This window comes from Carassius carassius, chromosome 21 (genome assembly GCF_963082965.1).
Source record: "Carassius carassius chromosome 21, fCarCar2.1, whole genome shotgun sequence".
In the NCBI taxonomy this organism is placed as follows: Eukaryota; Metazoa; Chordata; class Actinopteri; order Cypriniformes; family Cyprinidae; genus Carassius; species Carassius carassius.
The window spans coordinates 5003368-5031050 of record NC_081775.1 but is presented as its reverse complement, the minus strand read 5'-3'; the positions used below and the strand labels follow the sequence as shown (position 1 = coordinate 5031050).

The 27683-nt window shown below is 35.7% G+C and overlaps 2 protein-coding genes across 2 annotated transcripts in view; one reads left to right on the top strand and one right to left on the bottom strand.

Moving 5' to 3' along the window:
* Positions 1 to 23282, top strand: part of ppih (peptidylprolyl isomerase H (cyclophilin H)) — a 28533-nt gene extending 5251 nt beyond the window's left edge. The window contains exons 2-9 of the mRNA XM_059503063.1: positions 16033 to 16097; positions 17248 to 17271; positions 18184 to 18228; positions 18696 to 18738; positions 21569 to 21661; positions 22219 to 22306; positions 22385 to 22425; positions 22848 to 23282. Of these exons, the coding sequence (XP_059359046.1) occupies positions 16033 to 16097; positions 17248 to 17271; positions 18184 to 18228; positions 18696 to 18738; positions 21569 to 21661; positions 22219 to 22306; positions 22385 to 22425; positions 22848 to 22916 (468 nt within the window). The 3' untranslated portion in view covers positions 22917 to 23282. The remainder of the gene's footprint in view (positions 1 to 16032; positions 16098 to 17247; positions 17272 to 18183; positions 18229 to 18695; positions 18739 to 21568; positions 21662 to 22218; positions 22307 to 22384; positions 22426 to 22847) is intronic.
* On the bottom strand, positions 5346 to 6911 carry LOC132097071 (probable G-protein coupled receptor 160). Its single transcript, XM_059502702.1, has one exon. The coding sequence runs from the start codon at positions 6681 to 6683 to the stop codon at positions 5637 to 5639; it is 1047 nt and encodes a 348-aa protein (XP_059358685.1). The 5' UTR covers positions 6684 to 6911; the 3' UTR covers positions 5346 to 5636.
* Positions 23283 to 27683: the final 4401 nt, after the last annotated feature.

Here is a 27683-nt window from a genome sequence, read left to right as displayed (position 1 = left end):
TGGAAAAATATCAGTCCACATGCGTTTTATATTTAATATGAGGGAAATAGACATGCATGCATGCTTGACACAAAAAATATTTAACTTTTAGGTAGCAAAATATTTTTTTGTAATTGTCAATTACACTAAGGTTATTACATTGTCTGCTTTATATTTGCTTCTTATTTATTGAATACGGGCAATTGATTGATAAAACATTGATTAAAATTAAGATGTATAAAAAAACTAATATCTTTTAAAAAGAGTTTTCCATAAATAACTTCTGTATGACCTGGCAATAAAATTCGAAAAAAGTGTGTCTAATGTGATTGGCTTATCTGATTTGATTTCGGGTGCGGGTCCGATATATAGACCGACCTACCGACCCTTTTTTAAAATAAAATTACTGTTACTGCAAACCAAAATATTTTTAAGGATGGCCTAAATGTCAGTAATGAACAAGACTGCACAAATTATAGCGATCACGAGTAGGGATATGCCGGTATAAAATTTTCCTGTTGCGATTAATTGATAATGCTTTTATCACGGTATACGGTATTATCACGGTATTGAAATTTTGTTTTTAAAAAGTGGTCATAATACAGTATAACAGGTTAAATAACTTTATTTCTTATAACAAAAACAACTAAACATTTAAAACAATAAAGCAATACAGAAAAAAATATATAAAAGTTAAATGTTTTACACATTAAAGTGCCAAAGAAATATAAAGACCAATAGGTATCACTTTACAATAAGACCTCATTAGTTAACCTTAGTTAATGCATTAACATTCATGGCAAGGCAAGTTTATTTATATAGCACATTTCGTACACAATGGTAATTTAAAGTGCTTTACATAAAAGAAAGTTTAGAAAAAGTCATGAACAAAAATAATCACAAAAATAAAACAAGCAATTTAAGACCTTGAAAATGAAAATGATTTAAAAATTGACTTAAAATGATTTTAAGACAGTTTAAAATAGAAAATGATTTTACATAAAATACAGTGCAATACATAAAATATAGTGTAATCAGTTCGGACATCACATAGTGTTCATTCAATAAATGCACAGCTAAACAATGAGCAATAGCTACATTTGCTATAGATGTTATTAATCTTTGTTAAAATATACAAGTCCTAGTTCATGTTAGCTCATTAAATAACACAGTTGCAACTTTCAATTTTAACAATGTGTTAGGGATGCACCGAAAAGAAAATTCTTGGCCGAAACCGAAACACTGAAAGAAATTATGCCAATTATTAGTACCATTGCATTTATTGCTATGACCATGTACTAACTTTACTAAAATTAAGACATTGCAATTGCATAAATTAATATTAAAGTTTTAAAGATAATTACAGTTACATAAATTATATAAAAAAAAAAACATAAAAATACATAATTACAAATTATGAAAATATTTATTAAGCACATTGCAACAATACTCAGTATAAAATAAAATTCAAACTAAAAATTTATCCCACTCATGTGGATATTAAATAATTATATACAGGCCTACTGGCCTGCAGAAAAGTTTTAAAATGAACTGTTCTCTCATAAAAACAAAGTGCATTTAGGTGAAGTACATTTGAAATTGTTCTCTGTAGGACTAGAAAGTGCATTACTTCTCCATAGGCAAGAGGGTTATCACTTCTGAAGATGGGGACTTCAGACAGATAACCTTCTAGCTTTTGAGCAGTTGAGCTTGTCATCTGCCTGACATTTGAGAAATATTTGAGAGAGTGTATTTAATTAGGGCCAGGGCATAAATAAATGTATATTTAATTTCTATCAAATTAAAGCAGAAATCTAGCAGAAAATCTAGCAGAAATATGGCTACAATCTGATATTATGTGTGTATATATATACATATATATATATATGTATGTGTTGTCAAAAAACCCGGTACCTCGGTACCAAGTCGGTACTAAAAAATGTAAATGTGACAGTACCAGGTTTCTTTAAGTACCGGTAGTACCGAGGTCCCGTTCAAACCTGGTTCAGCCATAGACAATAAAAGAAAGGGTTCAGCGCTATGATTTCCACGAAGCAGAAAACGAGGACGGAATCTCAAAATTCAGTCATGAAAATGAAACTTACATTTTAATATGGACAGTCATGGAATTTGTCAAAGTTAGCATAAATTAATCATATCAAATCTCCATATGGACCAGTATCTGTAAATGTTAAGCCGCAAAAGTTGTTAGAAATATGAATCCGTGTTCTGCGCATCTCTGTGTGAATTAATGAATGGCAGGGACGTGCGGGTTTGTTTACTACATAGACTGAAGCGCATGACGCTTGCATCAGAGTTCTCTCTCCATCAAGCGATCTGAACTTTTCAGTTCATCTCAATGGACGCACAGCGCACCTGTATTTGATGCTCTTTAAACTCTTTGTGAAGGCGCACGACTCACCGTCGCTTTGCTGATAGCACAGTTTCTCACACATGCAAAGAGAGAGAGAGCGAGAGTCTTACCACGCTGAATCGACACGTTATATGTAAACTATTCTTTGTTGTCTTCTCCTGTCAAAATAATGGAGTTCATTTAGAATTATTCATATTTATTTTCGAACAAGCAGAAGACATACCGGTTTCTCCGGTAGTGGGCGGAGCTAATGCGCAAATGGCAATTTCATTGGCTGGGCTGATCTCTTACCGTCCCTGTTTTGATTTCAGCAAATCAGTTTGACCGATTGCAGACAACGTGATTAATATTCATGAATCCAGCAGCTCATCAATTCATAGTGCATTGTATATACATTAGTATGATAGTAGAATTAGTAATAGTATTATCTTTTAATAATAATTAATATGATCTATTACTATTTTTTTACAGAAAACTCTCAATGACCAAAAATATCTTAAGCATCACCACGAGTCTTAAGTTCAGTTAAAATGACAAATATGCATTCATTAGGCCTAAAAGTTAATTTTTACATAAAGGCATTGTGCTAAAAATATTACTATTATTTAGTAAAATGTATGTGATACTGCTACTACTGTTGAAAAAATTTATAAAACTTTATTTTTTAAAGAAATAAATCACAAAATTTCTTCCATGTTTTAATTTGAATAGCAAATCCCCTTTATTTACCAAAAATAAATTGTTTAAATTTCATAAATTAAAGACAAATTAAATTTGGGTGAAACTTGTTTACTATTTTTCATAATTATATGACTTGTAGAAAAACTTTAAACACAATTGTAAATAAGTATAAAGAATGGCATTGGTTTTATTTTTAGTGCTAAAAAGTTATTTTTTTTTAATTAGCATATTTTTGTGTTTTGCTTTGGTACCGAAATTGGTACTGAGAACCGTGGATTTTCACTGGTATCGGTACCGAATACTGAAATTTTGGTACCGTCTTTATAACACGGATCAAGCACATTCGCGATGAAGTGCAGAGGTTCCGAAAAGATCTCAGTGAGACGTGTGCTAACAGACTCTATAAGACTGTACTTTTCTTTGTTTTCACTTCGTGGTCCGTCTTAATCTCTTTGTTAGGAGACGCTTTAGTGCTGCGAATAAAGGAATAAGAAGAGAGAGAATGTCCTCACTGGTGTGAAGTGAATGTCGCGGGGAGCTCGTGGTCTGCGCTATGCAGGTGCACGTGCAGGTCGTGGTTTCTGTTTGCGTCACCACAACATTTCGGCCGTGTTTTTCGGTGATAAAAGTCTATCGGCCGAAAACCGAAAATGCACTTTTGGGCCATTTTCAGCCGAAAATTTTCGGTGGCCGAATATTCGGTGCATCCCTACAATGTGTTATTATTCATTGGAATACCTAAGATTAATGTTCAGGAAAAATTTTTCATTGGCAGTTTTATGTTAACTAATGAAGCCATAATTTAAAGTGTGAATGAACAAAAAAAGATAAACACTTTCAGACAATATCTAGGGCATTTGTAGTCCAGATTAAAAAATAAATAAAAAAATGAATGTTTGAAGATAAATAGCCTATTAAGTCTAAATATTTCAGTAGTTGGCTCTGTAATAAACACCATAGGGAAAACACAAATCTGAATGTGCTTCTCATGCGTGCTTGTTTACATCAGAGCGCATGCGCTCTTTCAAGCAGCATACAGCAGTGTTGTGCATTTTAAGCAGCTGATGGGAATGATATTCTTAAAATGCATTCCAAATTCGGAATAATTTGTAATGTTACTTTATTCACGGTATTTAGAAGTGCCCACGATAACAATATCGTGCATATTAATCACAGCAACATATCGCATTACCGTATACCGGCACAAGTCTAATCACGAGGTAGGTCCGCGTACAGTAAAGTGGACATTGTACAACACCCCATCAGTTATATTCAGGTCTATAGTGCCACCTGCTGGCGCAGTTTTTGTAAGGCAGAAAATTAATATTACATTATAACGAGAAAACGACTTTGGTTATGTCGAGATAACAAGAAAAAATTATAAAGCATTGCCGCTTAAAACGTCCATACGATATGGCAAAAAATATCTTTTATTTTTTTTTTTTTTTTTTTTTTTTTTTTATCACAATTCACAATTTTATCGTAATTCTTTGTCATGTTGGTTTTGCTATTTTGCAAGTCAAAATTAGCCAAACTAATTTCCCTATTATAAAGACAAAGCCTTTCAAGGTAACAACAAAAAATAAATAATGGCAGATATTTAGACCAAAGATAAAAATCTTTGTCCTTATTTTTTAATAACAAAGATAAAAGAATGTCAAACTACACATAATATACAAATAAAACAAACAGTGCTTTATTTTCAGGTACAGTAAATGTATTTAGCAAAGCATTCAAGACATTGAATGAACAAATATAAAAATAAAACACTGTATTAACTGATTCCTAAAGGAACTGTATTACATTTTTTCAGTTAAGAAAAGTCCGTGATTTTTATTAACGTTAAAGGAATAGTTCACCCAAAGATAAATTCTGTCAGCTGTCTTGTCAATTCTGTCCATAGTGTTTTAGTTTTATAACATCATTTACTCAATCAAAAGTGGTTTTAAACCTGAATGAGTTTCTTTCTTCTTCTGAACATAAATGCTGTTTTGAGGAACGTGGGAAATCAAAGTTGCTGGTCCGCAGTGACTTCCAGAGTATTTTTTGTTACTATCAAATTCAACGTTTGGTTACCTACATTCTTCAAAATATCTTCTTTTGTGTTCAGCACAAGAAAGAAATTAATACAGGTTTGTGACAACGTGACAGTAAGTAAATTATCCGTTGACAGCAATGACAGTAGGCTGCATGTTTAATAGGCCTACTGTCCCTTTAAGACCTGCACTCATCTAATATACAGGCACAGATACATTTTTCATACATATATATATATATATATATATATACAAACACATACATAAGTCGTACTGATCCCAAACTTTTGAATGGCATTGTATCATTGCAACTTCTATCTAAGCAGCTCACAATGTTTGTAACAGAGCGTTAGATTTGAACTCGTACTGTGTATGATTGATAGTGTTCCTGTAGCTCAAGTGGTAGAGCATTGCGTTAGCAAGGTCGGGGGTTTGAATCCCAGGGAACACATGTTAGGAGAAAAATTGTTAGCCTGAATGCAATGTAAGTCGCTTTGGATAAAAGCGTTTGCTAAATGCATAAATGTAAATTTTAATGTATGTTGCAAGTCTTCAAATAGTTTAGGCTAGACCTCTTGAAAAGGCACAGCAGGCTTGTGAAACATTTTGTATGTTCTCATTGTAAGCTTTGCGTCCACCGTTGGTGTTGTTCCTTTGCTCAAGTGCCAGTAGATGTTCCACAAACAAGTGTCATCTGGGAACTTTCTTAAAGGTCCAGTCCTAGCACTCCTAAACCAAAAAGCAATGCCCACCAGCACACTGTTGGCACAGGCCATCCACAGAAGATTGACACTGGCATAAGCTGGCACCACAAAGCCCAGAAAGGCACACACCACACACATTAGTAGGTAGGGTATCCAGTTCAAAGCGAAACCTAGAGTCAGACTGACAAAGAGAGGAGGGGAACTTTCTTGAATTTCAGAACTTCCAGCTTCCCCCTCCTGATTGTAAGCTAACATTTGATCTTTCTCTGAAGCAAATGCTGTGTCTCTCAGCTCTGCCAATTTATTGGCTCTTCGGATCCAACCAGTCGTTGTCTTAAAATAAAACAGAAGTATGAGACCCACTGCGATGGATATTTGCATACTAAATTGAAACACTACAGTAGATCCGTGAACACGGCACACCAGGACTCTCGCGTTGTCTTTGTAAATCTCCATAGGTTGCGTGTCTGTGTAGTTGTAGGTGTAACAGCACGCAGATGCCCACAGAAGCACAACCACAGTGCAGTAACATACAGCCCTGCGCCAGGAGCTTGACCTAACGTCTAGGTTTGGGTAGCTGGCGTAGTCAAGCGCCCCACAGATCAGTATGGGCAGAGGAAGCAGGGCGTAGACAGCCGATCCATGCGCCAGGATGAAGCACATGGAAGTGGAGGTGGGTAGGTGTTCTTTGAAGAGCCACGCACCAGTGACCGCACTGACCAGCAGCACATCTGCCACATACATGGAGACGCTGCAGAGCCCCAGCAGGGACTTGAGAATGCTGTGCCTCCAGAAAGACAGGACAAACGTGTTCAGAGCTACTTTGGAGCACAGAATGAGCAGGTATTGCAGGGTCTCATCATGGGGAAAGCTCTCATTGACCCCCGGTGACCTGATGACAGCCATCATGATCGCTGATGATACTTGCTAGGTACGTGATGATACGTGTAAATTCACCCTGAAAAAAAAAAAAAAAAAAGATTGGTCAGAGGTGATAAAATATTCCTCCCTCTGTCTAACAATTACACTAAGCATGATACATTTTTTATGTTAAATGCATCATATGCACAAAATTCTAGACAGTGTGTTACTTTGGTTTATTAGTTAGCAGACATGGCACTCTATGGTCTGAAGCAATAAAAATATTATTTTTGTCGCATATTATACTGTGGCAGATGTCGTGTGAAGTCCATCGACTCTACTGTGCGACTCCATCGTGCAAGGACACAGACAAGTCACATGATTATCGCTTTTGATTCATCCTCTTTTCTACACCTTGCTTCACTTCTGTTTCAGTTTTAATGACCAACTCTTTCTATGTGTTTCCATATCCCTACTATTACTACCACTCGCAAATCACACATCACACATTCTAGGCAGCGCAGTCCTAACAACCTGCGCACTTTTCCTGTGTCTGCAAATACAGTACTTTCTTTTTCTATTGGTCTCTGTAATTGTCAGTCTGCAGTAAACAAAGCAAATTTCATTACATCTATTGCTAGTCATTCAAGACTAAACCTCATGGCCCTGACAGAGACCTGGATCAAACCAGAGGACACTGCTACTCCTGTAGCACTCCAATAGTTTCTCGTTTTCTGACACAACCCATCTGACTGGAACAGGTGGAGGAACTGTTCTGCGTATCTTTAATGATTGGAAATGTATTAATTTACCTTCTCTGGGTATTAACAGCCCCTTTGAATCACATTCAGTCACAATTACCCTGCCTTTTAAAATTCATTTTGTAGTTGTTAGGGTTAGGATAAGACCCCCGGGACCACAAGGTAACTTCTTGGATGAATCAGATGCGCTGCTCTCAACCTTTCCTGAGGATGTTACTCCTCTAGTTATGTGTGGAGACTTCAACATCCACCTACAGTGCATCTCAATAAATTTGAATGTTGTGGAAAAGTTAATTTATTTCAGTAATTCAACTCAAATTGTGAAACTTGTGTATTAAATAATTTCAATGTACACAGACTGAAGTAGTTTTAAGTCTTTGGTTCTTTTAATTGTGATGATGTTGGCTCACATTGAACCCACCAGTTCACAATCTCAACAAATTAGAATATGGTGACATGCCAATCAGCTAATCAACTCAAAACACCTGCAAAGGTTTCCTGAGCCTTCACAATTGTCACTCAGTTTGGTTCAATAGGCTACACAATCATGGGGAAGACTGCTCATCTGACAGTTGTCCAGAGGACAATCATTGACACCCTTCACAAGGAGGATAAGCCACAAACACAGAGTACTGTATCCAAGCATGTTAACAGAAAGTTGAGTGGACATCATTAACACATCCCTCAGCATACAACAGGCTCGTATAATGCCACTACTTAAGAAACCCACCCTCAACCCATCTCTTTTAGAGAATTACGGACTAATTCTGAAATAATTACAGTCTCTGACTTTCTCACATAGAACAACCTTCTCCACACCAACCAGCCTCGTTTCAGAAGTGGACATTCAGCCGAGACTGCCTTGTTCTCAGTTTTTGAAGCCCTGAGACTGGCAAGAGCGGATTCTGTCCGCTGCTTTTGACACAGTTAACCACCAGATCCTCCCGTCAACTCTATTGTCAAAGGACATCTCAGGAACCGCACTCCATTGGTTTGAGTCTTACCTCTCAGATAGGTCTTTCAGGGTAGCTTGGAGAGGTGAGGTGTCCAAGTCTAACCACTGAAGTGCCTCAGGGCTCAGTTCTTGGACCACTTCTCTTCTCTGTCTACATGCATCATTAGGTTCTGTCATGCAAAAACATGGCTTTTCATATCACTGCTATGCTGATGACACTTAACTCTGTCTCACATTCCATCCTGATAATCCAACAATAGCTGCTCGCATTTCAGCTTGTCTAACAGACATTTCTTGCTGGATTGAACTCAACCTTGCCAAGACAGAACTGCTTGTGGTTCCATCAAACCATCGTTTCATCACAATTTCACCATCCAGTTAGGCACATCCACCATAACCCCTTCAAAAACAGCCAGAAACCTTGGAGTTATGATTGATGATCAGCTGACTAGTGCTGCCACAACTAATCGATAAAATCAATTATTATCGATAATGAAAATAATCGACAACGATTCTCATTATCGATTAGTTGGGTCTGCCCACAGTACACGTACAACTGCAGCTGGTTACATCAAATTACAGCAATGAATAACGCATTTCTATGGACAAAATGCATCTACAAATATTGAAGGAAACTGAATGAACTCCTGCAGGAAAAGTATGTGATCCAAGCTGCCCAAAACATGATAAATCTTTATTTTAAGCTTCAAGCTCATGTATTAGCGTAATGGCTTGCCTGTCATGCGCTTTTACAGATACATATGTGCTTCCTCGGCACAAAAACTTTTAGTTAACGGTCATATCCTTAAATGTCCAAATTCATGGAAGCCTTTCTATTTTTGCATAAAGGCCCACCCTGACAGTCTGACACAGAGGCACAAAATCACTTTCACTTATTTGTAAGTCACTTTAAACATTTATTTTTATTTATATTTGCAAAATAACAGCACCTACATGATTATTATTGATAAACCGTTGTGCACCATTTAGCTTATTTTCCAATAGCATCAGTAGTACCTTTTTTGTTTTGTTTTTGTTTTTTAAGCTTTTAGCTGGAATAAGGTTGTTTCTAATGCAAAGAAGTCACTAAATGTGACTACATCATAATAAACAAAAACTCGTCTACTTGCTAGTTTCACAGCCTTTTTGTGTTTATAATTGCTAAAAGTGTTATCTGAGGTTTAATGGTGGAGACGTTGATGACCTTTACGTTTATAGCCTACGTTTAGCTTTTTATTACTTCTTGTGGTTGTATTAGTTTCAAAATATAAGTCATGTTCGTTTGTCCTTCAATCTTATCATGATGAACAAAATGTGAAGGAGTCATAAAATTTTGCTGGTCACATATTATCATCTAGCTTTCTGCAATAATCCAAAAGCCAAGGGTAACCCATTAGTATCCTACTGTTTCTTTTTTGTTTGTTTGTTTTTTTGTCGAGGGAATCAACAAATATTATATATTATATTAATATATTAGTTATCCTGGCTAATGTGTGTGCACAAAACTATGATAAAGGTCTGTTTGTTTTTGTTTTTTTTGGTCAAGACTATATTCCCAAACAGCAGCATCCACCTCTTACAGCATTTATCATATTGTCGTTTTTCATATATTTATGCATTTAGCAGACGCTTTTATATGAAAATGATTATATTCAGTGATGTCTCCTATAGTTCTTTTAGTGATATTTAGTGGCAGTTTACCAGGAAGTGATGATTTTTTTCTCTTTGACTCGTTGGATAGAATTGGTGCTTTATTAGCAAATGTTTTATGCAATATTCCAGTTTTGCACAAGTTTAATTCGAATCTCTGAATGGAAACATTGTTAGCAAGAGATTTCAGCTCAACTAACTCAATCTCCTTTTTCATAGACCACAGTTCTTACAAAACTACCATACCTCAGCTCACATTGTTACATTATTCCTAGACACATATGCAGGGAATTTCCTGCATGGAGAATTATGAGGCGGCTGCCTCCACCAAATTTTGTGCCGCCTCTGGTTGTTGCAGTCACGTACGAGCGTCACTGAACTGCTTCCATTAGAGCTTTTAGTTCATATGCGATCTGATGAACATTAACTCATATTACGCAATCATATCTCTGTATGAATGAATGACGTGCAGTTTCGTTTACTATACACACTGAATATATTTTAATTAACTGATGTGACATTGTATAAGTTCCATGATTTTAATTTAGACATGCTTTTTTTTTATTAAACTTTAACCATTAAAAAGGATTCTAGAAAAAATAGAACTGAATTTGGGAAAAAAATAATACTGATTTCATAGGGCCCTATATTTAAAGGTGCAATGTGTAATATTTACAACAATCTATTTACAGAAATGCAACATAATATACATAACTATGTTTCAGAGGTGTATAAAGACCTTACTTAATGAGCTATGTTTTTATTACCTTAGATTGAGCAATTTATATCTACATACTAGGGATTGCATCAAATAGTCGAGTGATCGACTACTTCAACCACTAGTTGGCGCTGTCGGAAACAATCGTCTACTCGAGCATGCATTAACCATAATGCGTACAAAGAGTTTGCAAGTACGACATGAATTTTAGGATTACATATTGCGTTTAGCTGTTACTTTCTATGACCTTTATCTATCTTGCATGTAAAATTTAAATATGTAAATAGGGGTGTGCCTGAAGCCGAATACCTTATTCTGAATGGCACGGATAATGGCTTCAAAAACGAATAACAGGCGAGGAATAATTCTGCCTGAATGCTCGGCTGAAGCTGACACAGTCCGGAGTTTGCTAGATAACAGTTGAGCCAGGGGATCAGCGCAATATCATACAGAAACCTCCAAAGCCACGAGTGTGAAGGGAATGAATGTAAGCTTTATGAATGAAAAGAGCGCAACTCAAACACCGCATTGCTGTTGCCTCTCCGTGCATCTCTCAGAAATCAGAGCTTGGCAAGAGTAATATCACCTATAATAATACATCATACATGTTCTATTGTATATATTTATATGCCAAAGATTTAAACCTTAGGCTAAATGGATTAAGCACAGCGCGCTCACCAATCAAACAGCCGCGTTGCGCGTCAGTCTCTCAAAAACCAAACATGTTCTCTCATTTAGCAGGCTAATAATCAACTTAGATATGGATACATTTTCTATTTCGCCTACATGTTTGCATCTTTATCTTTTGCTGGTTTGTGCGGCACATGCACATTTGTTTAGTGAAGTTCACTAAACATTAAGATTCGCTTAAAGAGTTAATGTAATGAAAATGTGTGCATTGAATTGATTCAGTTGTGTTCAAATGATCACTAAACGTTTGTCATGACATCTCTCTGCTCGCATGATAAATATTATTTTAGAAATTAATAATTATTTTAGTTTAACACGGCATACTTGTTCAGTGATAACTATGAAAAAAAAAAAGATAGTCATAACGGTCTTATCAAGTACTGTACGACGTTGTATCCGAATGCAGATACGAAAAATTGTGTGATTTGTTACAGACACAAATACAAATACTGGCTGTTACATGAAAATTTCAATATGTAATGTCATAATTATAAAGTTTTTACAATTTACATATGTAATTGTTGCATAAGGCTATGAATTAATAAGCGTTTATTGATAAAAAACAAAAACAAAACAAAAGTAATTCATTTTAAAATTAATGTCAGTGACATTATGCACATCAATTACAAATCATATCTCCCTGATGCTTAAATACTTTGCTTCTTTCAATGGAAGCATTTGTTAAATATTTATCAACCAGGATATCAAAGGAATGGCCTTCTCAGTTAAATAGGAAGTATTTAAATAATATCCAAGAGTTAAACCCAAGTGACCAGACTTAAAGAACTGGCTAAATAAAATTAGATGCTACACCGACCCCGATATCATCCCCTAATTCACACAAACAACAATTAAACACAATATAATATTTTTTGTACCAAACATGGAAGCTTTTATAAACAAAACGCTCACATATGAAGATGGCAGTGTCTGGAGTTTTGGATAATCAGTGGACACAAAAGATGGAAGATTATAAAAGATAAACGAGGCCTGGCCATTCACAGATCACTCGTTGCTTTCATGAGTTCTATTCAGAATTGTACACTTCTGAAACACATTTCATAAAACCCATTTTCTTTATTTTTTGCCAGTACTCCAAAAGGCTGTCATCAAACGTCTTTTGGTACCCATTGCTGACCTATGAACAAAAAATGGATCCAATGGAAATTTGAGGACACCCCACCCCCCCCCCCCCCCCCCTCATCATTTTTATATACCTGGACAATTGTTATACAGCAACATTTTACTCTAATATGTTTCTTATCTATGTTGGAGCAAGTATATCGTTGTTTTGTCCTCACCTATTTTGCTATGTCGTTATAACTGCTATTATAATGTTGTGTAAAATAGCATAAAATGTATCTCATTTAGTTATATTGTTATCATAGCATTCATTAATCCCATTTACAAATGTTATTTGTTATACATGTACAGGTCCTTTGCCAAAAAACATTCAAATGGTTACAAAATGTGCTTGAAATTTGATTCCTATATTTGATTCTAAAGGATTAATTGCTGGTGCTTAATCCCACCTGTAACTGTTTTTTTTAATGTTTTATATTAACCACAAATCTTACCATTACAAATTAGATTTCCAATAAGCTTATTATTAAATCAAAAATTTCCAGTGCTTTTTTTATTGCATTGTAAAGTTAACGTCCCTGTAGCTCATACAACATAAATGTAGAGATGCAGAATCTATGTACATAATCTTTATAATTAAAAACCCCATAACCAGTACTGCTAGTCAAATGTTAAACTAGCTCCCTGCTGATGAGACTGAACAGGTCGTGCAGGTTTTGTGGTCATCCACTTTAGTTGCATTCATTGTTAGTCACAGATGTAGTAAAAAAAAAAAAACTTACAATAACCTTGCTTTATGTAATATTTAGAAGTGCCCATGATAACAATGTCGTTTGTATTCATTACCATGATATATCGCATTACCAGATACGGCCACATGTCTTATTCAGAATTGTACACATTTGAAACACATTTCATAAAACCCATTTTCTTTGTTTTGCCAGTACTCCAAAAGGCTGTCATCAAACTTTTTTTTGGCAGCCATTGCTGACGTATGAACAGAAAATGGATCCAATGGAAATTTGAGTTTTTCCCCCCTTCTCTTCTTTTTTTATATACTTGGAAAATTATGTTATTCAGCATAAAACAAAACATTTTACTCTAATATGTTTCATATCTATGTTGGAGCAAGTATATTGGTTGTGTAAAATAGCATAAGATTTATTTTATGCGGATCTCATTTAGTTATATTGTTACTTTTTCAGGTTTAAAAAAAAAAAATTTATTGCATTATAAAATTAACATCCCTGTAGCTCAAACAACATAAATGTAAAGATGCAGCATCTATCTACATGTTAACTAACATAATCTTTATATATAAAAACCCTGTAACCAGTACTGCTGCTCCCTGCTGAAACTGATATGAACAGGTCGAGCAGGTTTTGTACTCAGCCACTTTAGTTGCATTCATTGCTAGTCACAAATGTAGTTGAACATAGGTGCTGCTTTAAAAAGAAACTCACAATAACCTTGCTTGATGCAATATTTGTTTCTTTTAAGCTTTCCAGATAGGTCTATCCCAGACATAGAAAGATGTTCACATGACAGCAATATAACAACATATTAAAAAACAATGAGATATACCTTAAGAGATTGTAGACATTGTGATCCTGGCACACAGTCATGAGCTCCATCAGTGTGTTGAGTGTCTGTTAGTAAGTCGTGTCTGGTGAGAAAATGAGCACATTCTTTAAACCACACCTATTTACCTGTAAATACATTCTTTTCCTGGACAATAAAAGGCGGTCCTGACTTCTGTGGACTCTGCCCATGTGACCATCTTTTTAAAACCAGACAGAATTTATTGCGAGTAGTGTTGCCTTTTTATTACATTTTTTGCCTCACTCATGTATGCTCATGCTATTTACATGAACAGTAATTGATTGTATTGGTTTATGCTTTTCTTAATGCTCTAAATCATTAAAGAACGCCCAGTATTTAGATAATTAGAGTGTGTGATTCAGCTAGTGACACACCTTATAATGCAACTTGATTTCTTTGTATTTTGTTCCGAGTCTCCTCAACTGTTGATGGAGACCGCAGAATGTTATTGGGACATATCACATTTCAACGGTTTTTAAACGTTTTTTTCAACGGTTTGGATAGCTTACCATCATGGTGCTTTAGGACTAATCCTGAAGCATTTCATAGTTCAATTACATTTTTAGAAAATAACACAGATGGCCACTCCACAGAGTGTGTGTGTGTGTGTGTGTGTGTGTGCGCGTGTGTGCATCTCTCAGTTGGCACTAAACTCATTACTGAGAAATACACTTCTGTGAGGTCTGTATGTGTGTGTTGGAGGTTTTATTTTTTTGAATGGGAGTATGTAAGCAACTGTTGCATTTAAATAATTCTTAATACAGGTATTTGATTCAATTTTTTTCTAATGCTGAACAATACAAAACCTTGTGGTCTTAATGCATTTAACTTTTTATTTGTTTTCACTCATAAATGTTTACATATGATCAGTGAATCAAATATTTGCTGTATTTATAAAAAAAATCTTCTTTACATTTTGGTAGAAAAAAACAAAACTTTTTGTTGACACTGGACTTGGGCGTGTGTGTTATTATTAACTGTACTATACATAGACATTTATATTTTTATAATGTTTTGTTTTTATTCCCAATATTTATCTTTAATATTAATATTTAATATTGTTCTTTAATTTCAAAAATCAAATGCACTTTGCCCCTTTTCATAATTTTTTTCATTAATTTTTAATCAAACGTCCTTTATGTAAGTTTCTACAAACTTTCAAAACTGTCTTTAAATCTTTCCAAGGCATGTTTGACACTAAAAACAAAAAGTAGATGTAAGTTTTGACAACATTTGTCCAAACTGCAGCTCACCACTGCTTCTAGTTGGTTTAGAGGTATTTGTTCTCCAAACGTCCCACAAGTGAGTCAAATATAATCAGTTGAAGAGTTTGATCTAGTCGTGATGCGGTGCTTGGGGAAAAGTATAAACGTATAGTTTCAGAGCGTCTGTCAGCATGCTTTTTTTTTAAAAATAATGTTTTTCATTCCAATAACATACATCCAATGAATCATGCACAATACCAGCAATAATCTATTTTAAAAGCAAACAGAGTTCAAATGTTGCCTAGCAGAAAGCTCAGAATTCTGTAGGTTTGCATTGAAGGAGAGATCCAGATCGTTTTAGAGACGCAAATGTAGAAATGTGGGGAGAAGAGTTGCTCTTTTGACTTGGGATAAAAGCCCTAGCAACCATCCAGAACTCCCTGGCAACCACCCACAACAAAAGCATTGCATGCTTCATTTCTTATGTGTGCTCATGTAGGGACAACAGCAAGCTGCATCCACAACAGATCATCCATCAGAGCTAAATGCCTCACATCTTTAATTTGAAATTCTCTATTTTTGTTTGCATTTAGATGATTAAAAAGCTCATCCTATTTGTCACTGCAGCGCACAGAATGCAATATCTTTGTACATTGTCACTCTTGGTTTGTAATCAGCTTTTGTTTAATTTTTTTGATATATATATATATATATTATTTTTGTTTGTTTCCAGGAAGTGGGCAGAATGAAGATAGAGCTTTTTGCAGACATTGTTCCAAAGACTGCGGAAAATTTCCGGTGAGATGATTTTGTAATTCTTTCATGCATAAACCTAGAATACGCTTAGTATTCATACATGGTTAAAATATGCTTTCTGTAGTGATAACCATAGAAATCTACAAATACTATAGTTTAACTACAGTCATGTTTCATTTTCATATTATTATTCTGAGTGAACCGAACATGTCCTATCCTGGTCAACACTACATATTAAAGTGGTATTTATCAGAGATGGTCTTATTATTGGGAGATGAGAGGATATTACCGTTGGAAAAAGCCTAACCGCTATCTTGGATCACGTGAGGCACCTCAGCCAATCATACAGTGGCAGTGATGTCAGTGGCCCACTTTGTTTACATTGCACAGTAAAAAGTAAAATAAAAAAGACTGAATTCTGTTCATTTGAAAAACAGCACAATAGGGCATGCATAACACTGACACTAGCCACCAAAAATGTAATATATTTGTTGAAATCTGGAAGCCAAAGAATACCTTTTTTTAATAATAATTATTATTATTTTTATTTTTTTCATTAAAAAGCATTATATCGTTATCTTATGCAGCAGTCACAAGTCATTGTATTTGAGTTCTGTTTATCGAAGCTTGGAAGCACTAGAAAGAACGTTTTATTTTCATTAAACAACATACAATTTAATGCAATAATTTAGTTTCCTCTTAAAAGCTGTTTATTTAGCATAATGAAGCCTCTCCTTCATTGACATCCATTAAAAAAAAGTGTTATACAGTCTAATTTAAATAAAAAACTGCTCATGCTGCATGTATGCAGCATCTTTGTTAGGATCGTGATTAAAACACAGCGGTTGCCTTTTAATTTTAAATGGAAAGAGCACAAGCATAGCCTTAGTTTGTTTATATTAAGAGATCTCTTTTATTTGTTATTTATTTAAAATGGAGCGTGTTTTTGTCATTTGACACATTTCAATATAAGATGTGCAGCATTTTGTCCAAGCAATAATACAATGACCACTTTTCATTTATAATTAGTCTTAAATTAGTGTCGATGGCATCATAAGTTGAGTGAATCATTACATCTCTAGTGTGCGTCATGCAGAATGTGTTCAGTACTAGCATGCTAATCTACGGTCTTGATTCTGGTGCGCTGCTTCTGGCATCATAACAGAGATGTTTTTCTTTCTGTGTCTTTCAGGCAGTTCTGTACTGGTGAATTCAAGTAAGTCAGATCTCAGTGAATTTAAGGGATAGTTCATCCACAAAATGAAAATTACCAGTTAATTGACTCCCTCTCGGGCCATCTGAGATCTAGCTGAAATCTAAGTAAAGAAGACTTTTAACTGAGACACTAGTCCTTGGTGATTCATAACACTAGAGTAAAAAAGCATACATGCAACACAAAATGAATACCTGTGGGTTCTGGTCTGGTCTTGAGAAGTCAAATTAGTCTGTGTGAAAAGCTGAGCATTATTTACAGCATTATTACCTGTGATCCAGAGCTACAGGCAAACTGAGGTCCAATTATTTTCCACGAACTGGTTCTTTTGGGTAGTTTGTTTCAAATAACCGATTCAAATAACCGATTCATCAGTCCGAAAGTGAGTTTTGATTGAATAACTTTGTAAATCTGTGTTGCTCGAGTCATAAACCGTTTCACATGGTCCAGTCACGTTTGGTTAACTGGTTCAGATAGTTCACTAAAAAAAAAGATTTGTGCGTGAACCGTACATCACTCCACACTGTTTGTCTGCAGCTCTAGATTACAGGGAAAAAATGGTGTAAATAATGTTCAGTTTCTTACTAATCTTCTTCACTGTTCTACTGAAGAAAAGTCACCTACATCTTGAATGGCCTGAGGGTGATTTTTGGGTAAACTATGCCTTTAATAAAGGGCTGTGCTTTAACCGCATGTATAGTTAAACCACATTCTCGAATTACATTTAATGAGTTATTGTGACTGATGCTTTTAAGGATGTTGAAATCATTCAGTAAGTAACATGAATACTGGATAAGGTTATAGATTAAACACAGCTTGTATTCGACGGAGGCATGTTGTGAGCACAGCTCTTTCTTCCTGCTCTTGCTTTTATTTGCATATACCTTGTTTTTGTGCTGCTTTTATTCCCTGTAGGAAGGACGGTGTTCCTGTTGGCTATAAAGGCTGCACATTTCATCGGTGAGACACTTTAGTCTGTATTGTTCACTGTTGTATTGTATAACAATGATTAATTGTGTTGGCTTAATTAGACTAGAGGTTTGTTTAGATCCATAAATCTAAGTATAAAACTTCTGACTTGTGTTTATGTTCATCAGACAGGTGTTGTAGGTTTTTCATTAATCAAACGAACCTTTGCAATTCAAAACGCACTTTGATATGGTCTATGCAATGATGGCTTTCACTGCAAAGTTACACTGCACTGAAGTTGGTTCGAAGGCTTTATGTGTATTTATAGTGACCAATACAAATCTAATTAAAAGAAAATCACAATTGCATATTTACAGCAATCCATGTCTTGCTGCACATTTTACTCATAGAAACGTAAGAGGTTATTACAAAATATTTGTTTTAAAAAAAAAACCCTAAACAATAGAAGCTTGACTTTTAATTTAAACCTGCTCATGGGTGCTGTTTTCTTTTTGCAGGGTGATAAAGGACTTCATGATTCAGGGTGGTGATTTTGTCAATGTAAGTTTTGCTTTGTGATCCAGACAATGGAGCCGAATTGATCTTCCAGGTATATGGCTTTTGACATGTTTCAGAACATTGTGTGCAAACAACGTTCGGGCTCTGTTTGCATATCAACTGCCATTCATGATATCCGTCTTTTTAAACAAGGATCGTGCCCTCATAAATGGACAAATAAGGCAAACAAGAATGTGCCTTTATATTTGCTGTCACCAGCTTTTGTATTAGTTTGATTAATTTGCAGCAGTAATTTTTGAGTCTTTCCCTCTCAGAAATTAGGGCCTTATCCAGTCTTGAAGCTTCAAACTGGTTTTGCCATTGGACATTTTTAAATGTTAAAATAATTCCAGCAGTCAGTTTGATGCTTGTTTCTGGGGCTCTTTTTCAACTTCTTCTGTTATCAGACACCAATAGACAACTACAAGGACAAATACTGACATAAGGCCAACACAGAAATAACCAAAGAAAAACACGGGACAATTGCAAAGTCTGTATAGATGAACACTGAGCTTAGTTAAAACAAAGCGATGTGATCTGAAGAAATAATGGTGGGAGAAACTGACTTTTGAGAAAAAGTCTGGGGTTTTAAGTCTCAGGTGAGGCAAATAGTAATTATCTTGAGGTAACATTTTTACATTTCCAAAATGAATAAACCAATTCCACATTTCTAGACTTCATGGTTGAGCAGGGCCAAAACAATATTCAGAAATGACTAGCTTCCCAAAATTGTAGTGGGGAAAAAATGGTGTAGGATTTACTTTGAAACTGGTTTCTCTCAGAAATTTATAATACATTTCACAAATGATTACGAAAGAAACCGCAAATAACAGGTTGAATTAAACATTACGTTTTGAAGTAGAAAGACTTAAATAGTGTCGTCTTGTCAAATGTACTCCAATAATATTTATAAAACGGATAGTTCTGGTCCTTGATTCTGATTGGCTGAGCCGTGTTCGAAGCTGTTGTAAATTACACTACAAACATACACCACTTTGTTGCAACCACAAATGTTTCTGAGGAGCTACAGTGTTTGGTGGAAGAATACTGTTTTTACTAATATCATTACACTTTATTTGCCCTGTTTTATTCTGTGAAACCTTACTACGTATATGGAATAACCATTTTATAAAAGCAATAAGCTCGAGAATCCGTGGTTTACAGTGAATTTATAACAGCTAAGGGGATTTTAGGCACACTCTTAGCTGTTATAAATTCACTGTAAACCATGGCTTCTTGGGGCTTTTTACTTTAGTTGACATCTCCTAAAAACATGTTTACAGTGTATCTAAAATAAAAAAGAGAAAGGAAAAATACAGAGAATTATAGAATAGTTTCCTTTCGCTTTTCTGTCAAACAAGAAAGAGGCGTTATATACATAGACACCATAGTTTCCCAGAATATTGATATTTACAGTTGTTTAACACTGTTTACACAACAGCAAGTTGAAATGTGCAGAGAACACCCCACACCTCCCCCAGAAGCCTTGAAGCTGCCTGTAACTCTCTTTGCTTTTGGAAACCAGGGATGTCTAAATTATTTTGTGGTAATTAACATTAGGCAGCTTCTATTTGCACTAGGTCTAAATAGAGATAGAGGCTATTTACACTAAGTGCTAATAGCAATAGATGCTATTTACACTCTGGAAATAGCAATTAGATGCTATTTACAATAAGTGAAAATAGCATATTTTCTTAGCAATAGATGCTATAGACACAAAGTATTTACACTGTTAAAATAGCAGGATTTTCTGCTATTTATACTACTTATTACAAATACTGGCAACTCTGCACCTCAGTATTGTAGTACATTATAAAACAGTATGCAATAGCTTATTGAGTGTAAATGTAAATTAATACAAATTATTAAATGGATGTCACCTTATTGGGACAATAAAGCCCTCCCTAAACCCAACCCAATACTTTTTCAACTTTTTGATTCTTTCCTTCAGTTTCATTAAAACACATGCTTTTCTGTTGTGGTTTGAAATGTGAAAAGGGACAAAAAAAGGTTTGCCAAAAGGTGGATTCGATCCCGGGTCGATAGCGTCAAAATGAGTATGACAAGCATTTTACCGCCATTATTTGTATGACAGCCATCGTTTGTCTTTTGTAATGTCGGCTAGCTGAATCACACATCGGTGGGTGGAGTTAGTATAAATGGCCTCTTAATCTCTTAAACCCATTTCAGTTGGCTTAATTTGTGCCATTGGTCCTGCCTCCCCTCGTGTCTGTTCCTGATCTACTGACAGCAGCGTTATTCAAATGTTCTGATTTCAAATATTTTAATTGATCTTTGAAAGTATATTGCATATTGAAAGTATATCAAATAATTTTCATTGTATTTTACAACTTTGAATTAATCATTTGTCATCTATAAATAATTGTATTATTTTATACCACTGACCACACTGCAGTAAAAATATCTGTATTAGAAAAAAATTGAACATTGATAAACTCATGTATTGTTGGACTACACATGAAATAATTAGTTACAAATGTGGTAACGAGTTCTGATTGGTTTGAAAGTACATATAGTTTTAAGATTAGAGTCTTTATGACAGCAGCTTTTAATTAAGTAGTACAATAAACCAGTGCTGTAAATAATAAAAAGAAAAAAAACCTGCAGAATTATGTGTCTGTCTTCAGTGTGTGTTTGTCTGCCTCTAGTGGTCATAGGGCCCTACTGTGTACACACACACACACACACACACACACACGTACATGTAGTTTTGGTTTCACATAGAGTTAGACTACATGTCTTACAGTTTATTGAGTAATTCAGATTTTCTGGCTCTGTGTGAGCTATTTTTAACACTGTTGTTGTCCATCAGGGGGATGGCACTGGTATCTGCAGCATCTACAGGGGGCCGTTTGCAGACGAGAACTTCAGGACGAAACACTCGGGCCCGGGACTCTTATCAATGGTAAAGCTTCTGTACACACTGGCACTGTAAAACCCTTGATGTACATTTAAAGTATGCCTTATGGCAGCATATCAGTGACGTTAGCGTGTAAAAAATCACCATAAATTATTACCAGTGTTTGTGTCTAGTGGGGAATATTTTCAATTTACACTTTACTCCACAATCCAACAGGAAAAAAGAAACCAACTTTAGTGTATACAAAATATTACATTTTGTCAAAATATGTCAATTTATATTTCGACATACTTCAAAAAAAAAAAAAAAAAAAATTATAATCTAGATTAAATGTAATTTTCTTCCAAATAAGAATTATTTTCATTTTACTCATGTCCATAAAAATTCTCAACTGTTACTAACAAAACTGTCCGCTGAAAATTAAAAAAATGTGACCAGCATTATGCAAAATATATTTTTTTCTGTGGTGGACATTTTAAACATTGCTCATCAAAGACAAAGTGATTCATTGATATAGAATAAACACACTCTATTTAGTCATCACATTGTTTGTTCACTGTTGTTTCCAGTCATTCGTGTAAAATATTAATTTTCCTTGGCAGGCAAACAGTGGACCGGGAACAAACGGCTGCCAGTTTTTTATTACCTGCACAAAGTGCGACTGGTTGGATGGGAAGCATGTGGTATTTGGTGAGTGAGACAGATCCTGGATTGACTCTGTAGTGAGTTGCTGCTCGCGTCATTAACTGCTCGGGGTCTCTCTTACAGGAAAAGTGGTGGATGGTTTGCTTGTTATGAGAAAAATTGAGGTAAGACAATATTTTAGTTTAAGGAATTTACTAGTGATCCTATTGATTGATCAGTTAACTTATGTGACAAGATAGAGATCTGCCGTGCTTAAAGCATATGAAGAATTGGGATGTTTGTCTGAGAGTCTGAGAGAATTCATTACGAGGTCTCAAACTTCTCAGTGTTTAATTGTTGTTTTGGTTTTTTTAATGATAAACTACGATAACATCAAGAAAATGTAAACGAAACCGCCCAGACTGTTTTATTTCACATCCTTCTATGCTTTCTTTATTTTTTTAATCCCATTATTTTCTAAATTACTTTTCTAAACCATGTTTAAAACTTTGTATTGCTAGCTTACTTGTATTATGCTAAATGAATAATATATATTCATATATGTGTGTGTGTGTGTGTGTGTTTTTTTCTTATTTCTCCCATACAGAATGTCCCAACAGGACCCAACAACAAGCCCAAGCTGCCCATTCTCATTGCCCAGTGTGGAGAAATGTGAAGTATTAGACTTCAGATCAGCTTTAAAGAAAACAGACAAGCCATTCTGGATTTTGGACTAACTAATCATCATTTCCATTGCAAAATATAATTTTTGTATAGGTCATTTTGAGGAATTGCCTGATTATTTGTGCAAACTCTTGGCTGAACAAGTTTGTAGATTTACACTGTTCAATGTAAGTTACATCAAAACTGAATGTTATGTCAAGATTAGCTTGTCTGACTCTTTTATCAACATTTGCATATATGACCAAACTTGAAATTCAAGACTTGATTCTGAAGGACAAGGCTTTTATTTGTCCTTAGGAATGGCTGGTTGAGGGTTTTCTTACACTTAAATAAATGTTGACCTATTTTTTTTTTTTAAGTCACTGTGGAACATTCTTTATTACCCTTTAAATTCAGAGAGAACTGAAATCAAGAGATGCCTCCTGAATCGTCAAGGTCTATGAGTTTATGATACTAAACCAACACCTAAAGGACACGCCACCTTATGATTGTACTCCCTTTGTCGTCTTCTTGCTGCGTACCCTAACCCAGAAAACCCTTCCTCCATCTGCTGTACTGTGTCCCATGTTCACAAAAGGGCTCTTTCAGCTAAAGTGCAGGAAGAGTTTGGGCTCGATGGGAGGCTTCTGGGGTCAATGTTAAAGTCCATTTTTGTAAGGGACAACAGGGCCGGACCATTAACAATAAAATTACACTTCAACCGGGTTTACATGACAAAAGGTAAGAGGGGAGTGTGGATCTGTCTCATCTGTGGTCGTTGAGCTTCATTTATAATGCTGTGGGAGAAGTCAGTAATGGGATTTGTCTCAAATACATCATCCTTACATTGAAGTCATGGATCGATTCAGGTTATGATTCACTCCCTGATGAATGAAGCTATTCATACATGCAAATAATGATAAATCAGTATTACAGTAGGGTGCTCAGTGATTTATAAAACATTACATATAAAATTACAATAGTGCTTAGTGAAAAAAAAAATATATATGTGTGTGTATATGTGTATGTATGTATGTACACACACGTATACATAGTCATAGTATTCTGTATCAGGACATGAATAATGATCTGCACCTTGCCATGTCATAAAAATTGGAAAAAAATAACCTCAGATGAGCAACAACATGACATATCACACCGTGTCATTATTTATAAAAAATAAAACCAAAATGGAAAGCCATGTGTGACAAAGTTAGGACAGCCTATGATTCAACTGCTTGTGAATACACTTTTAGCAATATTCAATTTCTGTATTGCTTTATCAGTCTCTCACATCATCTGGATGAATTTTGGATCACTCTTCTTTAAAACATTGCTCCAGTTTATATTCAAGTTAATGCACAGCTCTCGCCACAGCATTTTCTGTCAGGACGAGGTCTGGACTTTGACTGGGATATTGAAACACCTTGATTCTTTTCAGCCGTTCTGTGTATTTGGGATCATTGTCCTGTTGCATGATCCAATACTGGCCCAACTTTAGCTGTCAGACGGATGGCCTCACATTTGACTCTAGAATACTTTGGTATACAGAAGAGTAGTTCATGGTGGATTCAATGACTGTCAGGTGCCCAGGTCCTGTGGCTTCAAAACAAGTGCAAAATCATCAGCCCTCCACCAGCATAAGTGACTTTTGCTATGAGGTGTTTGTGCTGATATGCTCTTTAGGTTTTCACCAAACGTGCTCCTGTGCATTATGGCCAAACATCTCCACTCTGGTCTCATCTGTTCAAAGAACGTTTGTTGTAGAAGTCTTATAAATTGTTCAGATGCAACTTTGCAAACCTAAACCGTGCTCCCATGCTTAGATAGAAGAGGCTTTCTTCTTACAAGCCTGCCAAACATGCCATACTTGTACCATATTTTTCTAATTGTACTGTCATGAACTTTAACATGTTAACTGAGGCCTGTAGAGTCTGCAGTCAAGTCAAGTCACCATTATTTATATAACGCTTTAAACAAAACAGATTGCGTCAAAGCAACTGAACAACATTCATTAGGAAACCAGTGTGTCAATAATGCAAAATGACAGTTAAAGGCAGTTCATCATTGACTTCAGTGATGTCATCATCTCAGTTCAGTTTAAATAGTATCTGTGCAATCATTTGCAATCAAGTCAACGATATAGCTGTAAATGAAGTGTCACCAACTAAGCACGCCAGAGGCGACAGCGGCAAGGAACCAAAATTACATCTGTGACAGAATGGAGAAAAAACCTTGGGAGAAACCAGGCTCAGTTGGGGGGCCAGTTCTCCTCTGACCAGACGAAACCAGTAGTTCAATTTCAGGCTGCAGCAAAGTCAGATTGTGCAGAAGAATCATCTGTTTCCTGTGGTATTGTCCTGGTGGTCCTCTGAGAAAAGGTCTTTACAGGGGATCTGTATCTGGGGCTCTAGTTGTCCTGGTCTCCGCTGTCTTTCAGGGCAGTAGAGGTTCTTTCTAGGTGCTGATCCACCATCTGGTCTGGATACGTACTGGATCCGGGTGACTGCAGTGACCCTCTGATCTCTGGTGACCTCAGAATAAGAGAGAAACAGACTAATATTAGCGTAGATGCCATCCTTCTAACGATGTAGCAAATACATCTGGTGTTATGGGAAGTGTTCCCGGTTCCTGCAGTGAAGATCTTGGGTTGTCTGCTATTCTTCTGAGCATTACATGGTCTGATGTTGGGGTGAATTTGCTGGGACGTCCACTCCTGGGAGGATTTGTATCCGTTTTGACAGTCTTCCATTTGTGAATAAACTTCCTCACTGTAGAATGATGGACTTCAAAATGTTTGCAAATGGCAGTAGTACTCTTCCCAGACTGAAGGCAGGAACAATTGCTTCTCTAAGGTCATCGATGATGCCTTAACTCCTTGGCATTGTGTTAACACACTCCTGAAGGCTCCAGACCAGCAAACTGCCAAAACATGTGCTTTTATAGAGAAAGTGACATACAACCAAGTATCGTGACCCATACTCAGAATTTGTAATCTGCACTTAACCCATCCAAAGTGAACACACACAATAGTGAATACACACTCACCATGAACACACACCCGGAGCAGTGGACAGCCATTTATGCTGCGGCACCGAGGGATTCATTGGGGGTTCAGTGCCTTGCTCAAGGGCACCTCAGTCGTGGAATTGAGGGTGGAGAGAGCACTGCCCCCCACCTACAATTCCTACCGGCCCAAGACTCAAACTCAACCTTTGGATTATGAGTCCAAATTTCTGGCCATTATAACTTCCTGTAAAAGGTGCTCACACTTGCTGATGATCAGTTAATCAGAGGCATTTGATTAGCAGACCCTGACTGCTGCTTACTCTCTTAACTCCTATGTTAACGGTGTCCTAAATTTGTCACATATGGCATTTCCATTATGGCTTTATGTATATTAAATAAATAATGAGATGGTGTGATATGTCATGTGTTGTTGAGGTTTTATTTTCCAAATTTTAAGACCTGCCAAGGAACATATATATATATATGTGTGTGTGTGTACAGTTCAGACCAAAAGTTTGGACACACCTTCTCATTCAAAGAGTTTTCTTTATTTTCACGACTATAAAAATTGTAGATTCACACTGAAGGCATCAAAACTATGAATTAACACATGTGGAATTATATATGGAATTATATAGATAACAAAAAAGTGTGAAACAACTGAAAATATGTCATATTGTAGGTTCTTCAAAGTAGCCACCTTTTGCTTTGATTACTGCTTTGCACACTCTTGGCATTCTCTTGATGAGCTTCAAGAGGTAGTCACCTGAAATGGTCTTCCAACAGTCTTGAAGGAGTTCCCCAAGAGATGCTTAGCACTTGTTGGCCCTTTTGCCTTCTGTCTGCGGTCCAGCTCACCCCTAAACCATCTCGATTGGGTTCAGGTCCGGTGACTGTGGAGGCCAGGTCATCTGGCGCAGCACCCCATCACTCTCCTTCTTGGTCAAATAGCCCTTGATGCCTTCAGTGTGACTCTACAATTTTCATAGTCATGAAAATAAAGAAAACTCTTAGAATGAGAAGGTGTGTCCAAACTTTTGGTCTGTACTGTATATTAAATTTACATTTAGTCATTTAGCAGATGTTTTTATCCAAAGCGACTTACAAATGAAGACAATGGAAGCAATCAAAAACAACAAAAGCGCAATGATATAGAAGTGCTATAACAAGTCTCAGTTAGCTTAAACAGTACACATAGCAAGGGCTTTTAAATAATATAATAAATAAAAAGAAAACAATAGAAAAAGAATACAGCAAGATAATGTTATAGGTCTTTTTTTATAATTGTATAATAAATGAAAAGAAAATAGAATACAAAAAAAGATTAGAAAGGTAGTTTTATATATATATATATATATATATATATGTATGCATGTATTTTAGGAATAGAATTAGAATAGTGATTGCTAAAGTTAGAGGGTCAAATAAAGATGGAAGAGATGGGTTTTAAGCCGATTTTTGAAGATGGCTAAGGACTTTTCACTTTTTAAAACCTCTTCATAAGGGATTCAGAACTCTTTGAAATATGCATTATTTTCACGCTTTGGGTCAATGGTTTCTTTCTGTTTGAGGGATATATATATATATCTGTCAGTATGTCTGGAAGGTTAAATGGGGTCTTAAATCCTGGGCTGTGCTAATTCTTTATGTAACCAATCATGAGCAGACATAATATGCTTTCCTTATGATTGACAATAAATAGAACCAATGAGCGTCTGTAAAATAATTGACGTTGTCTGACCGCAAGTTAACCGACCAATTAGATTGAGTG

Coding starts and splice junctions, on each gene's coding strand:
- LOC132097071 (XM_059502702.1), bottom strand. CDS start 6,683: ATGATGGCTGTCATCAGGTCACCGGGGGTCAATGAGAGCTTTCCCCAT.